The 15958-nt window shown below is 42.6% G+C and overlaps 1 protein-coding gene across 3 annotated transcripts in view; it reads right to left on the bottom strand.

The window, feature by feature from the left end:
• The window catches only part of LOC146682391 (protein MTSS 1-like), a 68503-nt gene extending 52892 nt beyond the window's left edge, over nucleotides 1-15611 (bottom strand). For all 3 annotated transcript variants that reach the window (XM_085446323.1, XM_085446321.1, XM_085446322.1), the window contains exons 1-2: nucleotides 15212-15611; nucleotides 1438-1499 (exon numbers count right to left, since the gene is read on the bottom strand). In XM_085446323.1, coding sequence (XP_085302449.1) covers nucleotides 1438-1499; nucleotides 15212-15283 — 134 coding nt within the window. In that variant the 5' untranslated portion in view covers nucleotides 15284-15611. The remainder of the gene's footprint in view (nucleotides 1-1437; nucleotides 1500-15211) is intronic.
• Nucleotides 15612-15958: the final 347 nt, after the last annotated feature.

Here is a 15958-nt window from a genome sequence, read left to right as displayed (position 1 = left end):
CTCAGCTGATCTGTAGCAACAAAGCTCCCCGTCTTTCTAAATTCAAATCAGGCGCAGCACTTTGAACTCAAGTAATCAGTCTTAAAATGCGACATATGCTCTGACTCATCATCAGGGAGAGAAACTATTTCAAATGTGCAAATTCATAATTCTGCACCTTTGAAACACTGAGACAATCCCCCCACAGAATAGATGCAGGGTGAGGAAGAGGACGAAGGATCGAGTCATTAGCAATCAGCTTTGACCTCTGATGACCTCTGTCCCAGGACAGAATCTCTGGAGGCTCAGTGCTGATCCATCTCGCTGATAATGACTTTATGGTGGCATCATTAATCTCTGTCAGCCACAGAAGGTTAATTGAGTTGTTTGTGTGTGTGTGTGTGTGTGTGTGTGTGTGTGTGTGTGTGTGTGTGTGTGTGTGTGTACACAGTGTATGTGAAGGCAGTCATTGCTGGTTGGTTAATGGCTGAAAAGTGTAAGTGAGTAAACATGTACGTGTGGAGACTTTGTCAAGGCTCAAGTGTGTGGTTTTTGTGGTCTGTGTGTGTACATGTTTCTATTGATGGTGGCAACCTTCAGCCGTGCGTGCGTGTCAGGACGTCAGGGATGAGGTGACAGGAGAGGTGAGCCTGACATTTAGACACCTAATGAAGCAGACTGATTGGATGTTCAGGAGCTCAGGTTATGCACACTCTCAGGATGTGGGTACGCTTCCTTTTATCTTAAGGTTAAAACAGCAATGAATATGATTCTCTATGTATAAATAATCAATATAAAACAGCTCAATAAGGATACAGAGACCCAAAAGTTTTGCATTTCTGAAACTAAATAACCTTCTTCATAAACCAATGAGAAGCCACAGTTTGGTGCTACTGGACCGATTCTGAGAAAGTTCGTGTAAATGCTCTCAGAGCAACACAACAAGAGCAACTTCTGCACTGAACACAATCGCTGTTTTCAGGAAGCTGATCAAACACGTTGAACAGATAAGATAGTGACACATTCATCAGTACTCTGCACTTTATTGCATGATTGCATGAATTGAGACTTGCATGTTTTGCAGGATTTCCTGCTTTATTTTTTACTTTTTGTCTCTGGTGCGTTTTTTGTATATTTGTGTTTTCTTCACTTGTTCGCTTGCGTGTTATTTTCAGTTCTTTGATGCTGTCGTTACAGGAGCCAGGCTGGAGAAAACCCTTCAATCTCCTGCTGTGTGTCACCCCGTCTCCTGTCGTTGCTCGGCTCCTGTGTGATCTGCGTCTCTGAGTTCTAGGTGCCGTCTCTGATGACAGACTCGGGGCGTCTGAAGATGTGGGCCGGGCCTATGCCAGTGGCTCAACCTCTCGCTCTTCTTTTCCCCTCAAGTAAGTCATTTTTAAACCCTTTATTTGGTCTTTTGTAAATAAACATGTTACGACATGTAATAAGCATTTTTACCTTAGCTGTGACTGTAGTTTGCTGGCCTTGCTGATGAAGTCATCCCAGACGGGGTAACTGCCCTGAAGGAAAAAGAAAGAAAATTATGAGGAAAATATCAAATAATCCACAGTTTTATATCAGTGAAAGCAAAAAATGTGGGGAAGATTTTGTCTTACATTTTGCAGCTTTAATTAAAAAAAAATGAAGCTTTGACAAAAGAAACGTATTCAATTAAGACCAATCAGCACTTAAAGCCAGAGACAGCAGTGCTATAAACCCAACGTATCAGGTCAGTGTGTCAATAGAAATGATGGGGATGAGATTAATGAGATCTCTATTGCAGACATACTCATTATCATACAGTTGTTCTTCACCCAAAGGTCCCACAGTCTGGGTTATCTGTTAAATATAAATATACAGATAACTCAACCAAACTCAAAACCCACGCACGCCTCTTCAGGCTCCAAACACATAAATCCTGAGAATCAGACACAGCAGTTAACAAACAGACAACAAGGAGACAGATCAATACGACCGATCCATATCTCCCTCCAACCACCCACCCATCTAGGAGGAGGCCAAACAAGCACCCCCAGGCATGCAAATACAGTAGGTCTGCTGCCTGGGTGTAGCAGGACTGAGCAGCCAGTCGCTGCGACGGATGCGTGTTCAGAAAGTAGGCCGCATGGAGGGAAACACCGAGCCACTGCAGCCAACCACAGCGAGACAAACCAGGCTACGCTTCTAATGTCAGGAGGAGTCTCCTGATGCCTTCAGGACGGGTGGAGCTTCTTTCTTTTTAAACTGCAGCGACAGATCTGAGCCGTCTTCCCTCACAGGGTTTGGTTGTCTAGACAGAATACTGTCACCAAATTTCAAAATCCTACTGATATATTATGTTGTGATGCTTTATCATTGCATAGTGCATTATTAGTATCACAATGTAATAAAATATACAAGAAAGGTATGCACACACCTTCAGCCACTAAGCTTTTATCCCAGACTTCATTAAAGTGTCGGGCGACCTGAACCCATACAAAACGTATTTGGTTCTTTCACTATTTTTGATTGCACTAACCCGAAGGATCTCCACAGGGGAACACTGCAGTCCAAAATACAGCAAAACTACCAACAATGTAAACTCTATTCTCATTTTTTGAATTTCATTTTATAGATTTGGTACATTTGACTCAATGGTTCATGTGTCTTGTGTTTTTACAGACTGCTTCTATCTGACCTCCATCATTAGGAAGGCAACACAAGGCTTTAAGACGGTGTCGCTTACTTCTGCACAGGAAGTGGTCCGAATGAGCCAGAACATCCAAACTCACTAAACGAATGCACGGCACAGGAGCCGTACATAAAGACCGTGAACGTTTCCACCCTGTGATCCTGTGGAGAGCCGGCACGCCTCCACCTCTCGGCTGCACTTTGTGGGTGCTGCCCCCCCCCTCCTTTTTTTGCTCCCACTGCTCTTCTCACGGTGCAGCTGAGCTGGGTGTGTTCAGCCTTCCTCTGATTGTGAGAGAGATGCCGAGCGTCATTGCCTGGATTACATTACCATGGCAACCCTGCTGCCGGAGCACCGGTGGCTGCAGAGGGGCTTCACACAGAGAAGGATGTGTGTGAGGAGGGGAGGATCACATGTGCGTGCATCCTCACCCAATCTCGCACACAGTTTCTGTGTCACATGTTTGTTTTCTTTGTTTCCTTTCATCCATATTCAACACCTGCATATTTCCTCCCTTTCTCCCCCTCTTCCTCACCCCCCCCCCCCTCCTCACACACACATTTATCATATGCACTGTCATGTCCTCTTCCAGCTCTTTCCTACTCATTCATCCTTTCCTCTCTCTAACGCTGTGCACGCACACACGCCCACACCTCATTGCATTCTCTCTATCTCCTCTTGGACACACAGGCGAGGCCAGGGTCGCTGCATCCATCAGTCACTGACGACATAAATTGTCACCGTGGCAACAACCAAAGGTGGCAGCAGCATGCTGGTCCTTCAGGAATCCATCCCTCTGTTTTTTGTATGGCTCTGTGAACACCTGCAAGAGCTTCAAACCATACAATCCTTGCTTGAGTCTTTCTGCTTCTTTAATGTTTCTGTGTAAGGACTGCTACCTCGTCCACAGAGATCACTCACAATTTAAACTGGGGACATCATACAGGCGAAATATCAGGCAGGTAGATGACAGAAAACACAAGGTTGCTTCACCTAATAGATATTTCTTTATGCTGAAAGCTAGATAAACATAGATCCGCCCAACAGACCTATCAAACTGTGAACCTGAGGGACGTTGCGCGCTTATTGGCTAAAGACTTAAATTTCAAGCTATTAGCTACTGAGAATAAGCTGGTTTTTCCCCAGTTCTGAATCTATGTTTCTTCAAAAACAGGTGGAATTAATGCTCATCAGCCTGATTGCTGAGGTCATAAATCAAGTGAGAGCTCAGTTAATTTATCCATAGATGTCTACACAACAACTCCCAGATATCTTTCTGTATCTGGGAGTTGTCCTAAACCGGCTATTACAAAAAATAAATAAATAAAAAAAATGTAAAAAAATAAATAAAAAAATAAAAAATGGAGGTTTAAGGTGTTTATGTCAAATTGGAAGTTATGCCCATCCTTCACATACAGACTGCACAAAATGTTAATCGCAACTTTAATTCAGTCTCTGCAACACACGCTGCAGGTGACTGAGTTCTTTCTGATGACACTACTGCAAAATTACCTCAGACATGTTTCTCTGCATTTATATCATTTTATACAGGCACAAACTGGACAACCAACCAATCTTCCACAACATGTCTTTGGCTGCATCCCAACTCAGGGTCTGCAGCCTTAAAGGCCGCATTTCAAGGCCGATTACGTCACAGCGGCGCGCCGAACGCTGTCCCAATTCAAAGGCTGCTCGAAATGCGGCCCTCAAATGCATCCTTCATTTCCCTGAATTTTAAGGCTGTGGCGGTGTAGACTTCGTTGCCCAACATATCCCAGAATGCATAGCGCGGCGGTGGGTGTGGATAATTTTGCCTGAAAAAAAAAAAAAAAAAACGGCGGATGAGGGGCAGCCGAAGAGTAAACTTTAAGTAAGTACTGAATATTATGTCACTTATTTATGTGCAAATGTTTAATAACGAAGAACATTAAACATTACTGTTGGCCACATGTCTGCAAAGTCATGTGACATTAGTGACGTTTGTACTAACTTGGTTTTAAAGCCTTTACTTTAAAATATACGCCGTTCAATAGCTGAGCTTAATCTCACAGAGAATGATCAAAGCTCATGTAGAAACAAACAAACGAACAAAAGATTTTCTCCTTCATTTCTGTCAAACACAGCTGTATGACACGTTTCCAGCTGTTAGTATCATGGTTGCTAGGCAACCTGGGCAGCGCAACAGAGGCTAGACCGTCCCATTTCACAAGCCTCGCACTTCCGGCCTTAGCGGTCTTTGAGTACGCGGCCCTGGTGGACCATTAAGGCTGCGTACTTTAAGGCTGCAGACCCTGAATTGGGATACAGCCTTTATCCTGTCTTCCTTCTCTCTCCCCAACCAATCACAGCAGATGGCCCCGCCCCTCCCTGAGCCTGGTTCTGCTGGAGGTTTCTTCCTGTTAAAAGGGAGTTTTTCCTTCCCACTGTTGCCAAAGTGCTTGCTCATAGGGGGTCATATGATTGTTGGGTTTTTCTCTGAATGTATTATTGTAGGACCTACCTTACAATATAAAGCGCCTTGAGGAGACTCTTGTTATGATTTGGTGCTGTATGAATAAAACTGAATTGAATACTGTATGGTGGATATGTCAGCCCTAATTTCCTTTGTTAACGTTACGCTGGCAGGTGGTAGCAGATTTGCATCTGCACACAATATATGTGCCACACTGATTCGATCTTCTTCAAGTCTCCGAAAAATACAAAAGCAAATGAGTGTCTTTCATTTCTGTGTTACAGGATAAGCACAAAGGGTGCTGCCAGGGCTCTAGAGTGCGACCAATTTGGTCGCAAATGCGACCAAATTTCTCCATGGTGCGACTAATAAAAAATACTTGGTTGCACCGGTGCAACCAAGTATTTTCTCGGAAAAAAAGTTTCAGCAACCCTGAAAGTCTCCGTGTGTTCAACAACAGGCACACATTATGCCCATGTCGTGTTCTAAACCAATCAGAGATACTCAGAGGCGGGGACCTCTGTGATTGGCCGTGGTCCAGATATTCCTGCAGACCTACTTGTGTTTACGTTTGAAAGTGCGGGCAGATAGAGAAGGGTGAGTAGCCCAGGTCAGAAGTGTATGAAGTTGGTATTGAGAAAATATGAAAAGAACAATTGATAACTTTTTCGTTAAGTTAAGGCCTGATCAGTCCAAAATTCTGAGCCAGCGCTCTGACACGGAGCCATCAACCTCTCCGTTTTTGTCAAACACTGGTCCGGAGACGGCATCAGAAAATGAGCCACATACGATCGACTCCCAGCCGGAGTCCACTGAAAGTAAAAGTGAGAAAATGTATAGATTTCGAATCGAGTGGCTTGACCAGTTTCCCTGGCTAAGATACAGCCAAGCTGACAATATGAGGCACTGCATTTATTGTCGCGAGTGTGGAAAGACCATGGCCGGCAACACAGCATTTGTCATTAAGTTTAACATCGCCTACAATATTGCAAAAGAAGTAGTTCCGTTTACTAAGTTCAAGTCAGAAATAACTCTTCACAGGAAAAATGGCTTGGACATAAACCCCACATACAGCAATGATGTTGCGTGCGCCCAGTTTATAGGCGTAATCGCTGACACACTGAAAAAAAAGACGTCAGTGGAAATTGCGAACAGTACATACATGGCCTTCCTGATCGATGGAGACACAGACATCGCCACAAAAGAATGTGTCATTGTGTACGCTCGTATCTTGCAAAAAGGAAGACCAGCGAATATACTGATTGGACACATTGAGGTCCAGCATGCCCATGCCCAAGGTAAGCCATGTCATGTCACGTAGCCTATGTATATGATTAATAATATTACGTCGTGTTACTGAATTAACCATATCTAGCATGTTCTTATCATTGAAAATTAAACATAGCAATAATACATGAATATAGAAACTCAAACTGAAAAAGACTGCATTGTAAACTCTTGATCTGATAAGTAAATGGTATTTTTTTTTAATTTGTTTAGGAATTTATGCTGCCTCAAAGAAAGCATTTGCTGCTCTTGGGGACCAGTGCAGTAACTGGTTGGATAAAATCATTGCTATGGGGGCTGATGGAGCTGCTGTTAATTTGGGCAGCAAAGGGGGTGTCAAGTTAATCATTTTGAAAGGTTGTTAGTTAATCATTTACAAATCAAAAAAAACGTGAACATGTAAAACTGCGGTGTTAAGTAATGCAGTTTAAAAATTTGGGTACGCCTAACTTTTGTGCTTGTACGCCTAAATTTTGTGCTGGTGCGCCTAAATTTTATTTTTAGGCGCACCAGTGCAACCATGGCAAAAAGTTAGTCTAGAGCCCTGGCTGCTACTGCTGTTTATATGTTTTTATTATGCTGATTTTCAGTAGTAGTACCTACATTTAATTAAATCAGATGCCAGCCAAGAGTTCACTCCCCACGAGTCAATGTCAGCACCACTACAATAAAACAAAGTGACCCATTTGGCCAGAGAACCAAAGTCAATGCTGCAGCTTTGTCCGTGATGTTTCCATGACAATCCTGACTCACAGACCAGTCTAACCAGCAGCCCGCTGCAGAAAGAGACCAGGCTTATTATAGGTCTGAGGTGATTAAGGCTTCAGTTCAAGACAAATGGCAATTAGCATCAAGCGAATGTGCTCATGTCCATTACTTACCTCTCTCACACATGAAAGCCTTGTTGTTTAGTAGCAAAAAACACTTTACACACTGATGTCATCACAACATTAATGTTCAGTCTTAGTTTATCTGAGGTTGTTGGGTGGAGAGAGTTGTGTCTACTTGCTAATCAGTGCGTGTGTGCGTTTGTGTATGCGAACGACTGCCTTAAAGGTTTTACTTCTTAAAGTTTATATAACTGAGTAATCAGCCCAATGAATTCCAACTCCATCGCCCTGGACTGCAGCGGGTCCAACCTCCGTGATCACGGGATAGAAGCACACTCCTCACCTGCTGCTGGTTCTGGTGTAATCGTTCACGGGACATCTTTCGAACAGGAGTACTACCTCATATATCTTTGGTGAACAAATATACACACATGCACACCAAACCTGGGGTGACTCTAGCTCAGGAATGGGTCGTCTACCAACTGGAAAGTCAATGGATTAATCCCAGATTCCTCAAGTCCGCATGCTGAAATACCCTCAGGAAAGATACTGAAGCTCAAGTTGCTCCTAATGAATTGCTTGCAGTGTGAATGTTAGAAATCATGTTAGATCAAAGCACTGAATGAATGTGTGTGTGACTGGGTGAGCGCTCAGCTGAGTAGAAAAGTGCCACGCAGGTACCAAACCAAACGACCAACCACCTCTGTTTCAACCCGATTAAAGGTCACTGAGTCAGGACTGATTTGGGAACCACAGGGGGTGGGCAGCATGCACAGGTCACCAGGTCGCTGACTTCTTCTATAACATACAATGCCAAAATGAATCGACCATTTTCCACCTGATAAAACCGACTCCCTCCTCGAGGTCTGTTTTTTTGTCCCGCTCTGGATCGGCTCCGTCTGATTAAGTCTGGGAGTGATTAATCATGACATTATGCATATATATAATATTCCTGAATATTTACATTTATAGATGTAGGTGTGGGTACGGATGTAAGCATGCATGTTTATATCTACAGTATATAGGAGGATAAGGATTATTTTATAGCATTTATTTTTTGTCCGATCTTTCATTTGATGTCTGACTTAACAAATATATATAAATGCACTCATATACTTTATGCGTCACACACACCCACATATCCCTAATATGTCCCCACCCAGTGGTCTAATGGCTCCAGTTTGTTTCTTTATGTGCCCGTCTTGTTTAATTGCTGCCCTGAGGTAAATGCTGTAAAACACGTTAGCAGCAACTTCAAAATGAGATGGAGGGGAAACTAATGAGTTGATAATGGCCTTGCACTCTCATTAATGTCTGACGTCCTTTTTAAAGAATGTCCCGGATTGACTCACATCCATTTATTAAAAAGACACGCAGGAGGAAACTCCTGGAGGCTCGGTCAAAGTCTTCTTCTGCCCTATGAGCTGCTCCTGTGGGCTTGGATCTGCATTATCCTGTTTGGGAAGCTCACTGCTGTCAGGGATTTAAAACCATCAGCTAACCTAACAGGAGTTTTAACATGAAATACTTCGATCTAGTAGCTTAATCACTAAAAACCACTTTGATTACTTGTGTTTTATACAACTGTGCTCTTATTTAAGATTCTTCAGACAAAACAAGATTTAACCATCTTCATTTTATTAGTATTGCTTTGGTTTATGTGAACATAGAGTTGATCAGTTTTGTTTAGAAAGGATGATATTCATCTGACATCCAATGTAAATAAATTGTTTGGCATTAAAAAGTGGAAAACGGTCACATTTCTCTGGAGCTCCGCGTACTTTCTGACTTCCTTTACTTTTCATTCAGGCTGCATGACTGAGTCTCTCCTCTACCCACATATTAAAAACAACCCATCATTTCCAGCAAACAACCACAGACGGGCTCAGCGAGTGTATACAAAGCAAATAATGGAGCATATTCATTAGACAGACAAAGAACCTGCTGCATTTTAAATCACATACTTCCTCAATACTCGCTGCTTTGAGCATATAAGCACGTTCATGCGTTCATGCTTACCCTCAATAGCTGCCTCATTGGAAGCAAAATGTAGGAAAAGGATTACAAGCTTATTTCCAACCAGCAGAAGTTATGTTACCACAGCTGATGGAAACACTACTGCTAGCTAGTTACATTGTTTGTCTTTTGTGTTGGTTTGGTGTCATTAGGTCTGTGATGTATCACAATATGCATGAAAATACTGGTAAAAATTTTTACATGATATAAAAATGTCATAAGGTAAGATCAATGCTATACAATGAGGCAATCCTGGGCATGTCTGAGAGTAAGAGCAGTTTAGTATCTACAAAGGAGCTACGTCAACAACCTCCAAAAGGCACAGTGCACATCCCACAACGCTTGATTCACACACTACAGAAGTACAACAACAAAGCATTCAAACAGAAGTTTGGGACATTTATGTCTGCTAGATGCTAACACACATCTTTGTCTCTCTTATACAATCCATCCACTTCAGGGTGGCGGGGTAAATGTCCCACGCTGGACAGCTCGCCAATCTATAACAGGGCTAACACATAAAGACAGACAACCATTCACATTAACATTTACACCTATGGACAACTTAGAAGCATCAATTAACCCAACCCCACTAACTGCATGTACTTGGACTGTGGGAGGAAGCTGGAGTACCCAGAGAAAAATCAGACAAATCAGGCTTAATCCATCTTTAACACCATAAATATGCTGCACGAAGCACGTCAAAGAAACTATCTAAACCCACAGTTCACTGTCCGTTCATAATGCGAACGCACAATGAAAGTTTAAAGGCACACGCAGCTCAGAGTCAAGCAGCTCACAGTATGAGAGGATGAAGCCGTTTCTCCTCCAGGGAAAAACATCCAGATCGGTTCGACTTAAACGGATCAACAGTTATGTGTCTGCTTCCATTTAAACAGCACAGTGATGTGGAGATGATGGACTGCACGCTGCCAAACACCCTCACATTCATACAGCACGATGCAGGAAACCTTTTGCATGTACACAACATGCTAAGCACATCATAACAAACTGAGCGTGAAATATTTTGAAGGGAGGATATGAGTGAAGTGAAAAGAGGCCACAATGCTTGTTTCATGCCCTCATCTTAATAAAATGAGGGTAGGAGGTCAATCTCATGAGCGCAGTTACATGACACCTAAAGCCAAACAGTGCCATGAACAACTGAAAAAGTAAAACCACACTAAAAGTTCTCGACATGTGCTTTTCCCAGCAGTCCGTAAACAGTCAGTCTTTCATGGTGTGTATCAAAATCATTCTTACAAGAGGAAGAACTTACAACATGAAACCTTCAAAGCTTCCAAATGTTTGAGGACCAGGTGACAGGAATCCAGCATCACTTTAAAAGCAATACAAAAGCGATCACTTTACATGTTAACACAAAGTATGACAGAGGGAGTCGGGAGGCTTTCATCAGGCCGGGCACACCACAAACACAAACACGCAGACAAAACGTCTGCATGTAAAAGACAATGAAACGCAGGAGACTGGAGTCTCCCCACTGACAGAGTGGAAGCCATTTCCACCCACACACATTTACACTAACAAAAGGAAACCTTTGACCATCTGTGACTCACATGTCTGATCCAAACGGCGGTGGATGATGACGATAATTCAGCAATTAAGATAAAAATGAGAATAAAGTATCTTTAACTTTCGTGTGTATTATTAGGTGCTCATGATGTCAGAACCTTTGCAGGAAAACAGTGCATTACAAATCTTAATTGAAAAAAATAAATAAATCAACCAATTGCATTGATTCATTGGCTTGGGTCAGGTCCCAGCTACATGATATCAGCAGGAAAACAGCCTGAAGATGTCAGGAGTCGGGTCTGTAAACGACTGATGACCGTTTTATCTAATCTAGCATATGGCTGACAACAATCAGTGCTGCACCTTGGACTGTTCACCATGACCTAAGAATACATTTGGCTTCAGACTTTTAAAACATATCCACACTACGGGCATCCAAAGCGCTTTTCCATGCCAACACAGCACGTTTGCCACCATCTTTGTGGTGCTTCGCCGGCACCACTTTCTGGTGATATCACTCAGGTTGTGAAAAATGTGCAAGCTACGACTTGTCAGGGGACCAACGCATAGTCTGTCATTTGTCTCCCACTCTAATTACCTGATCTGACATCTTCTTAAACAACAGCATTGTGTAGTGTGAACCCCGCATTAAAGAGCTTTGTGAACCAGAGACTAATTTACAAAGGGGCCAGGACCTCACTGTTACAGTAGGGGAAGGTAAGACGTACATGTTGTACCAGAAAACCTTGTAAATGTTAACAAACAGAAACTTCAACTTGTTACAAACCATTTAAAAGCCATATTAAACTGAAAACATTACAAATATAAAAACTATGGAATGGACTCATTTTTAATTTAATATGAGATTTGAAAAATCTGGTGAAATATCTCACAATTAATTCCTTTTATTTATTTACTTTCCAAGGAGCCTCCCTAAGAAGCTAAGAGTCGATCGTTAACATGTTTTAATGTAACATAAAGTAAATAATTTGTGAGTTATATCAGAGAATCTGCAGAAATCTCTGATCTTCACCACAGCACTGCATTATGACCTGTGACAAAGGTCATTTATTTCTGTTTTATTTTTATAGCACTCAATTAATATCAGATCATGAGTACAATAAACTCAGGTTTATCTCAATTTAGAAATGAGAAATTAGAAGTCAGGTCCTTAAAACATTCCAGCAGTTCAACTAATTGATCTGGCTTCATGGATAGATAGAGTCGGGTATCATCTGCATAACAATGCAACTAAAGGAAGCGTGGTCCTAGCACAGAACCCTGCGGGACTCCAGAAGAAGACTGCCTACTTACATGAACAAACTGGAGGTAATTCCTTGTAACTTGCACATCAGTGAAGGCCCCACTAATGCTGAATAATATGCACAGGTATTGGCACAACAACAAGGAAAGAATACACAACGAGTGTTGTTAATCAACAGCATCCTAATACTGTCAGCGGCTTGAGGCGACTGCTGTGGTGATTTGGCGCTTTATAAATAAAACTGAACTGAATCCTGAAGTCCAGACTTGCCTCACAGTGAAAACATCTGAACCAAAAATACAAAAAAGAAGGACTCCAAGCAGCTGAAATCCTAAGCTTTGGCTTTCTAAATAACAGCAGGAGGTCTTCTAAGTTGCCAAATATTTACTGAGTGTTGTCAAAGGTTACAAAAAAAATGCCTCAGTTCTTAAATAAACTGTTCCTTTAAATGTAGAAAAGACTGAGATCTGTGGCTTTGTTTGTTTACTCTACCTCTGACTGTCCTGTTGTTACTTTACCCAAAGACAGTGATGCTGACTTTTACAAAATAATACACAGTTTGACTCATCAGGAGCTCCATATTCAACATCCAATTCAGATAAGCATCAAACTATAGAATGAAAACAGACTGAAGATATTAGCTGGACTCATAACTGGCTTTGTTAATAAAACTCATTTTGTTAATATCTGGTCTTAGCTGTGCCGTGTCCTCACGCTCACCGTGTGTTTATCAGAAAAGACAAAGGAGCTGATAGTGGACTTCAGCACTAAGCAGGAGAGGAACTACCAGACCCCCGTCATCAACGAGTGCCCAGTGGAGAGAGTGGACAGCTTCAAATACCTCGGAGTTCACATCACGCAGGACCTGTCATGGTCCTGTCACATCAACACCGTGGTGAAAAAGGCCCGACAGCGTCTCTACCACCTCAGACGCTTGAGAGACTTCCAACTGCCCTCCAAGGTGCTCAGGAACTTTTACTCGTGCACCATAGAGAGCATCCTGGCGGGAAACATCTTAACCTGGTTCGGGAACAGCACCATGCAGGACAGACGAGCTCTACAGAGGGTTGTGCGGTCAGCTGAGCGCACCATCCGCTCCGAGCTCCCTGACCTGCACTCAATCTACAGCAGGCGGTGCTGGACCAAGGCCAGGAAGATCGTGAAGGACCTCAGCCATCCCAACAACAGACTGTTCTCTCTGTTGAGGTCAGGAAAGCGATTCCGCTCCCTGAAGACCAACACAGAGAGACTGAGGAGGAGCTTCTTCCCGCAGGCGATACGGTCTCTCAATCACACCACCACACAGTACTGACCCACACATATGGTTCTTACACACACACTGGACTTTCTGGACTTTGGTTTTGCACAACACTGGTCACTATAGTCTTCATTTCCGGTTAATACTTGTACAGCTGCTGTTATTGTGTATATATTTATTTATATTTAGATTTCTTCATACATTCTTATATAGTTCTATATTGTGTATTGTGTATTTTGTTGTACAGTTATTTTATTTTCAACTTTAATTTATATATTTTATCTTATTCTTCCCAGTTAAATTTACCCTTCATTCTAATTTGTGTTGTACAGTTATTTCATTTTTAACCTTAATTTATATTCTATTCCTTCCTAGTTAAATTTACCCTTTTTAATTTTTCATATTTATTTCCTATCTTATTCATAGCCTTTTCCTTTTTTGTTCTCTTTAGGTCACGAGCAGTTGTCCAAGCATTTCACTACATATCGTACTGTGTATGACTGTGTACGTGACAAATAAAATTTGAATTTGAATTTGAATGCTTCATGTCTTCAGGTCTATTTTGGAAAACAGATCTTTTTCTCAAAGAGATAATCTGACTCAATAAAACTCATAAATCCTGAACCACAGCCAGCCTGGCGCAGCAGGACCCAGGATGGAGGGGCTGATGGGAAGTCAGTTCTCTGTAACGTACTGCTGCTATTTTACTGGTTTGTCACCAGAGTTCATCTACAATTAACCACTTCTCATCTGCATATACTGATTATTACACAAAGTGCTGCTATTAATTTACTTCTGTCCTCTGGCTAACATATGGCAGCTCATATTAGTGTCGGTCATTATGGCTTGTTGCTGTCTGATTGCGTTGCCATTTGCTCATGAGTAGCTTGCGTCTTTCCTACAGTGTATGTGCTACATGTGTATGGCAATTGATGGGTGTCTGCCAGTTACAACCTGCCATTCAAATTAAATATGGGTCAGTTTGGTGGACATGCAAACACTAAAGCCCCACGAACGTTACAACAGAACACCCCAGTTACAGCCATCGGGTCTCCATAACTGATTGTGTTCTTGCTCAGGGAAATGCAGCTAATGACTCAGTTCACTGTCATTAAGCTGCCATTTATTTCCTCAATTAATCAATGACGTGTTTGACACAGAAAGGTGGAAAATTCAGCCATAAATACCCAGTTAAAAGCAACAATTAGAACAAAGACAAGCAGAAATGTTCACATTTTAAAAGCTGGAACAAATGAAAGCAGCCATTTTTAAAAGGTTTGAGCAAAGCTGTTGAATTTCCAACAAATCGAGCTCTGTCACTATTTCATGCCTGAGACTGAAATGTTTTATCTGGCACAACAATTCTGGCAGTTCTTACAGACGAGATTGATTTAGAAATATATCTGAAATGTTTTTTGCTTGTTTGTTTGTTTTGTTAAAGCAGCCCATCCCAGCAGTCGCACCCCTGTGGCAATCAAAACCCCGGGAGTGTGATTTTTTCTGTGAAGCTCGGGGAGGACACCGAGCATTTTGCACTTCATTGTGTGTTTATCTCCTGCAGTGTCACTGCAACAGTGTCATTCATCCCTCCGATGCATTAGTAGCCTGCAGCTGTGTTTGGTTACCGGGATGAAGCTTGGTTTACATGCTACAGTCATTTGCTGGAGAAAGCTGCAGGCGATCAGATGCTGAACATTAAGAACCAGCAGACTGCGCTCACCTCCCACTTCGGGCTAATTAGAAAATTAATGATGTCGCTAAAATCTCCAGCACAGGCGGAACGCTTTTCTCTGGTTTTGTGCAACAGGGTCTGCAGATCAGAAGCCTCTGCAGCAGCCGCCCTGCCTTAAACATCAGATGTGTGTAACACAGATGTTAACCACCAGGATCAGGTGGAACAATCGCGTCTTTTTCGCGTTACCTTCATGTCTCCAATGACAGTCTGGAAAAGCCCCCCCAGCGCGCTGCACTCCCTCTCCATCATCGTCTCCATCTTCAGCTGTGTGAACGGAAATTACAAACACGCTCACTCGGAGCTTCTTTAGTCCATAAATGAAGCGTCGGGAAACAAACGGGCTTCACAGGGAGGGAGAGAGACGCTGTTCGGTGCGGATGTAAGCGCTCACACTTGCGCTGCAGGGTTTCCCCGGCTGAAGGAGACTAGAAGGCGGACAGAAGCAGGAGCGCAGGAGCCGGTCGGTGTCCACTCGGAACGCACAAATCCCATTTCAGCCGGAGGAGCAGAGACGCGCCAGAGCGGGGAAGCTCAACCTCACACACCAACCTGCTCCTCTGACACAGCTGAAGGAGACACGGCCCGGGAGCGCGCTTGGAAGGTCGTGGACGCGCGTTCCCGTGGCCCCGCCTTCAGCACAGGAAGGTTTTTTCTTAATGGAAAGATGAGGGTGTTGTCTTTGTGATAGCGCTGGGAAATGACTGCACAATATAAAGCTAGTGACACAGAAACACAAAGGACCCAAATAACTGCTGACAACCAAAGCCATTCTAAACAAAAGACACGCCGAGGCCTGCGATATTAATATTTTATTAGATAAAATGTGCAAAAGAAATGTCACAGAAAGGCATGGCTCTCTGACAAAGAACAAACAGTCTAAATTATTTCATATTGATACTTAGTCTTTTTTTTTTTTACAGATTACAAAAGAGT

This window comes from Copadichromis virginalis, linkage group LG22 (assembly GCF_057382275.1).
Source record: "Copadichromis virginalis isolate Kocher_CV1m ecotype Utaka linkage group LG22, C_Virginalis_male_GT1.1, whole genome shotgun sequence".
Lineage (NCBI taxonomy): Eukaryota > Metazoa > Chordata > Actinopteri > Cichliformes > Cichlidae > Copadichromis > Copadichromis virginalis.
This window is presented reverse-complemented; position numbering and strand designations above follow the sequence as displayed.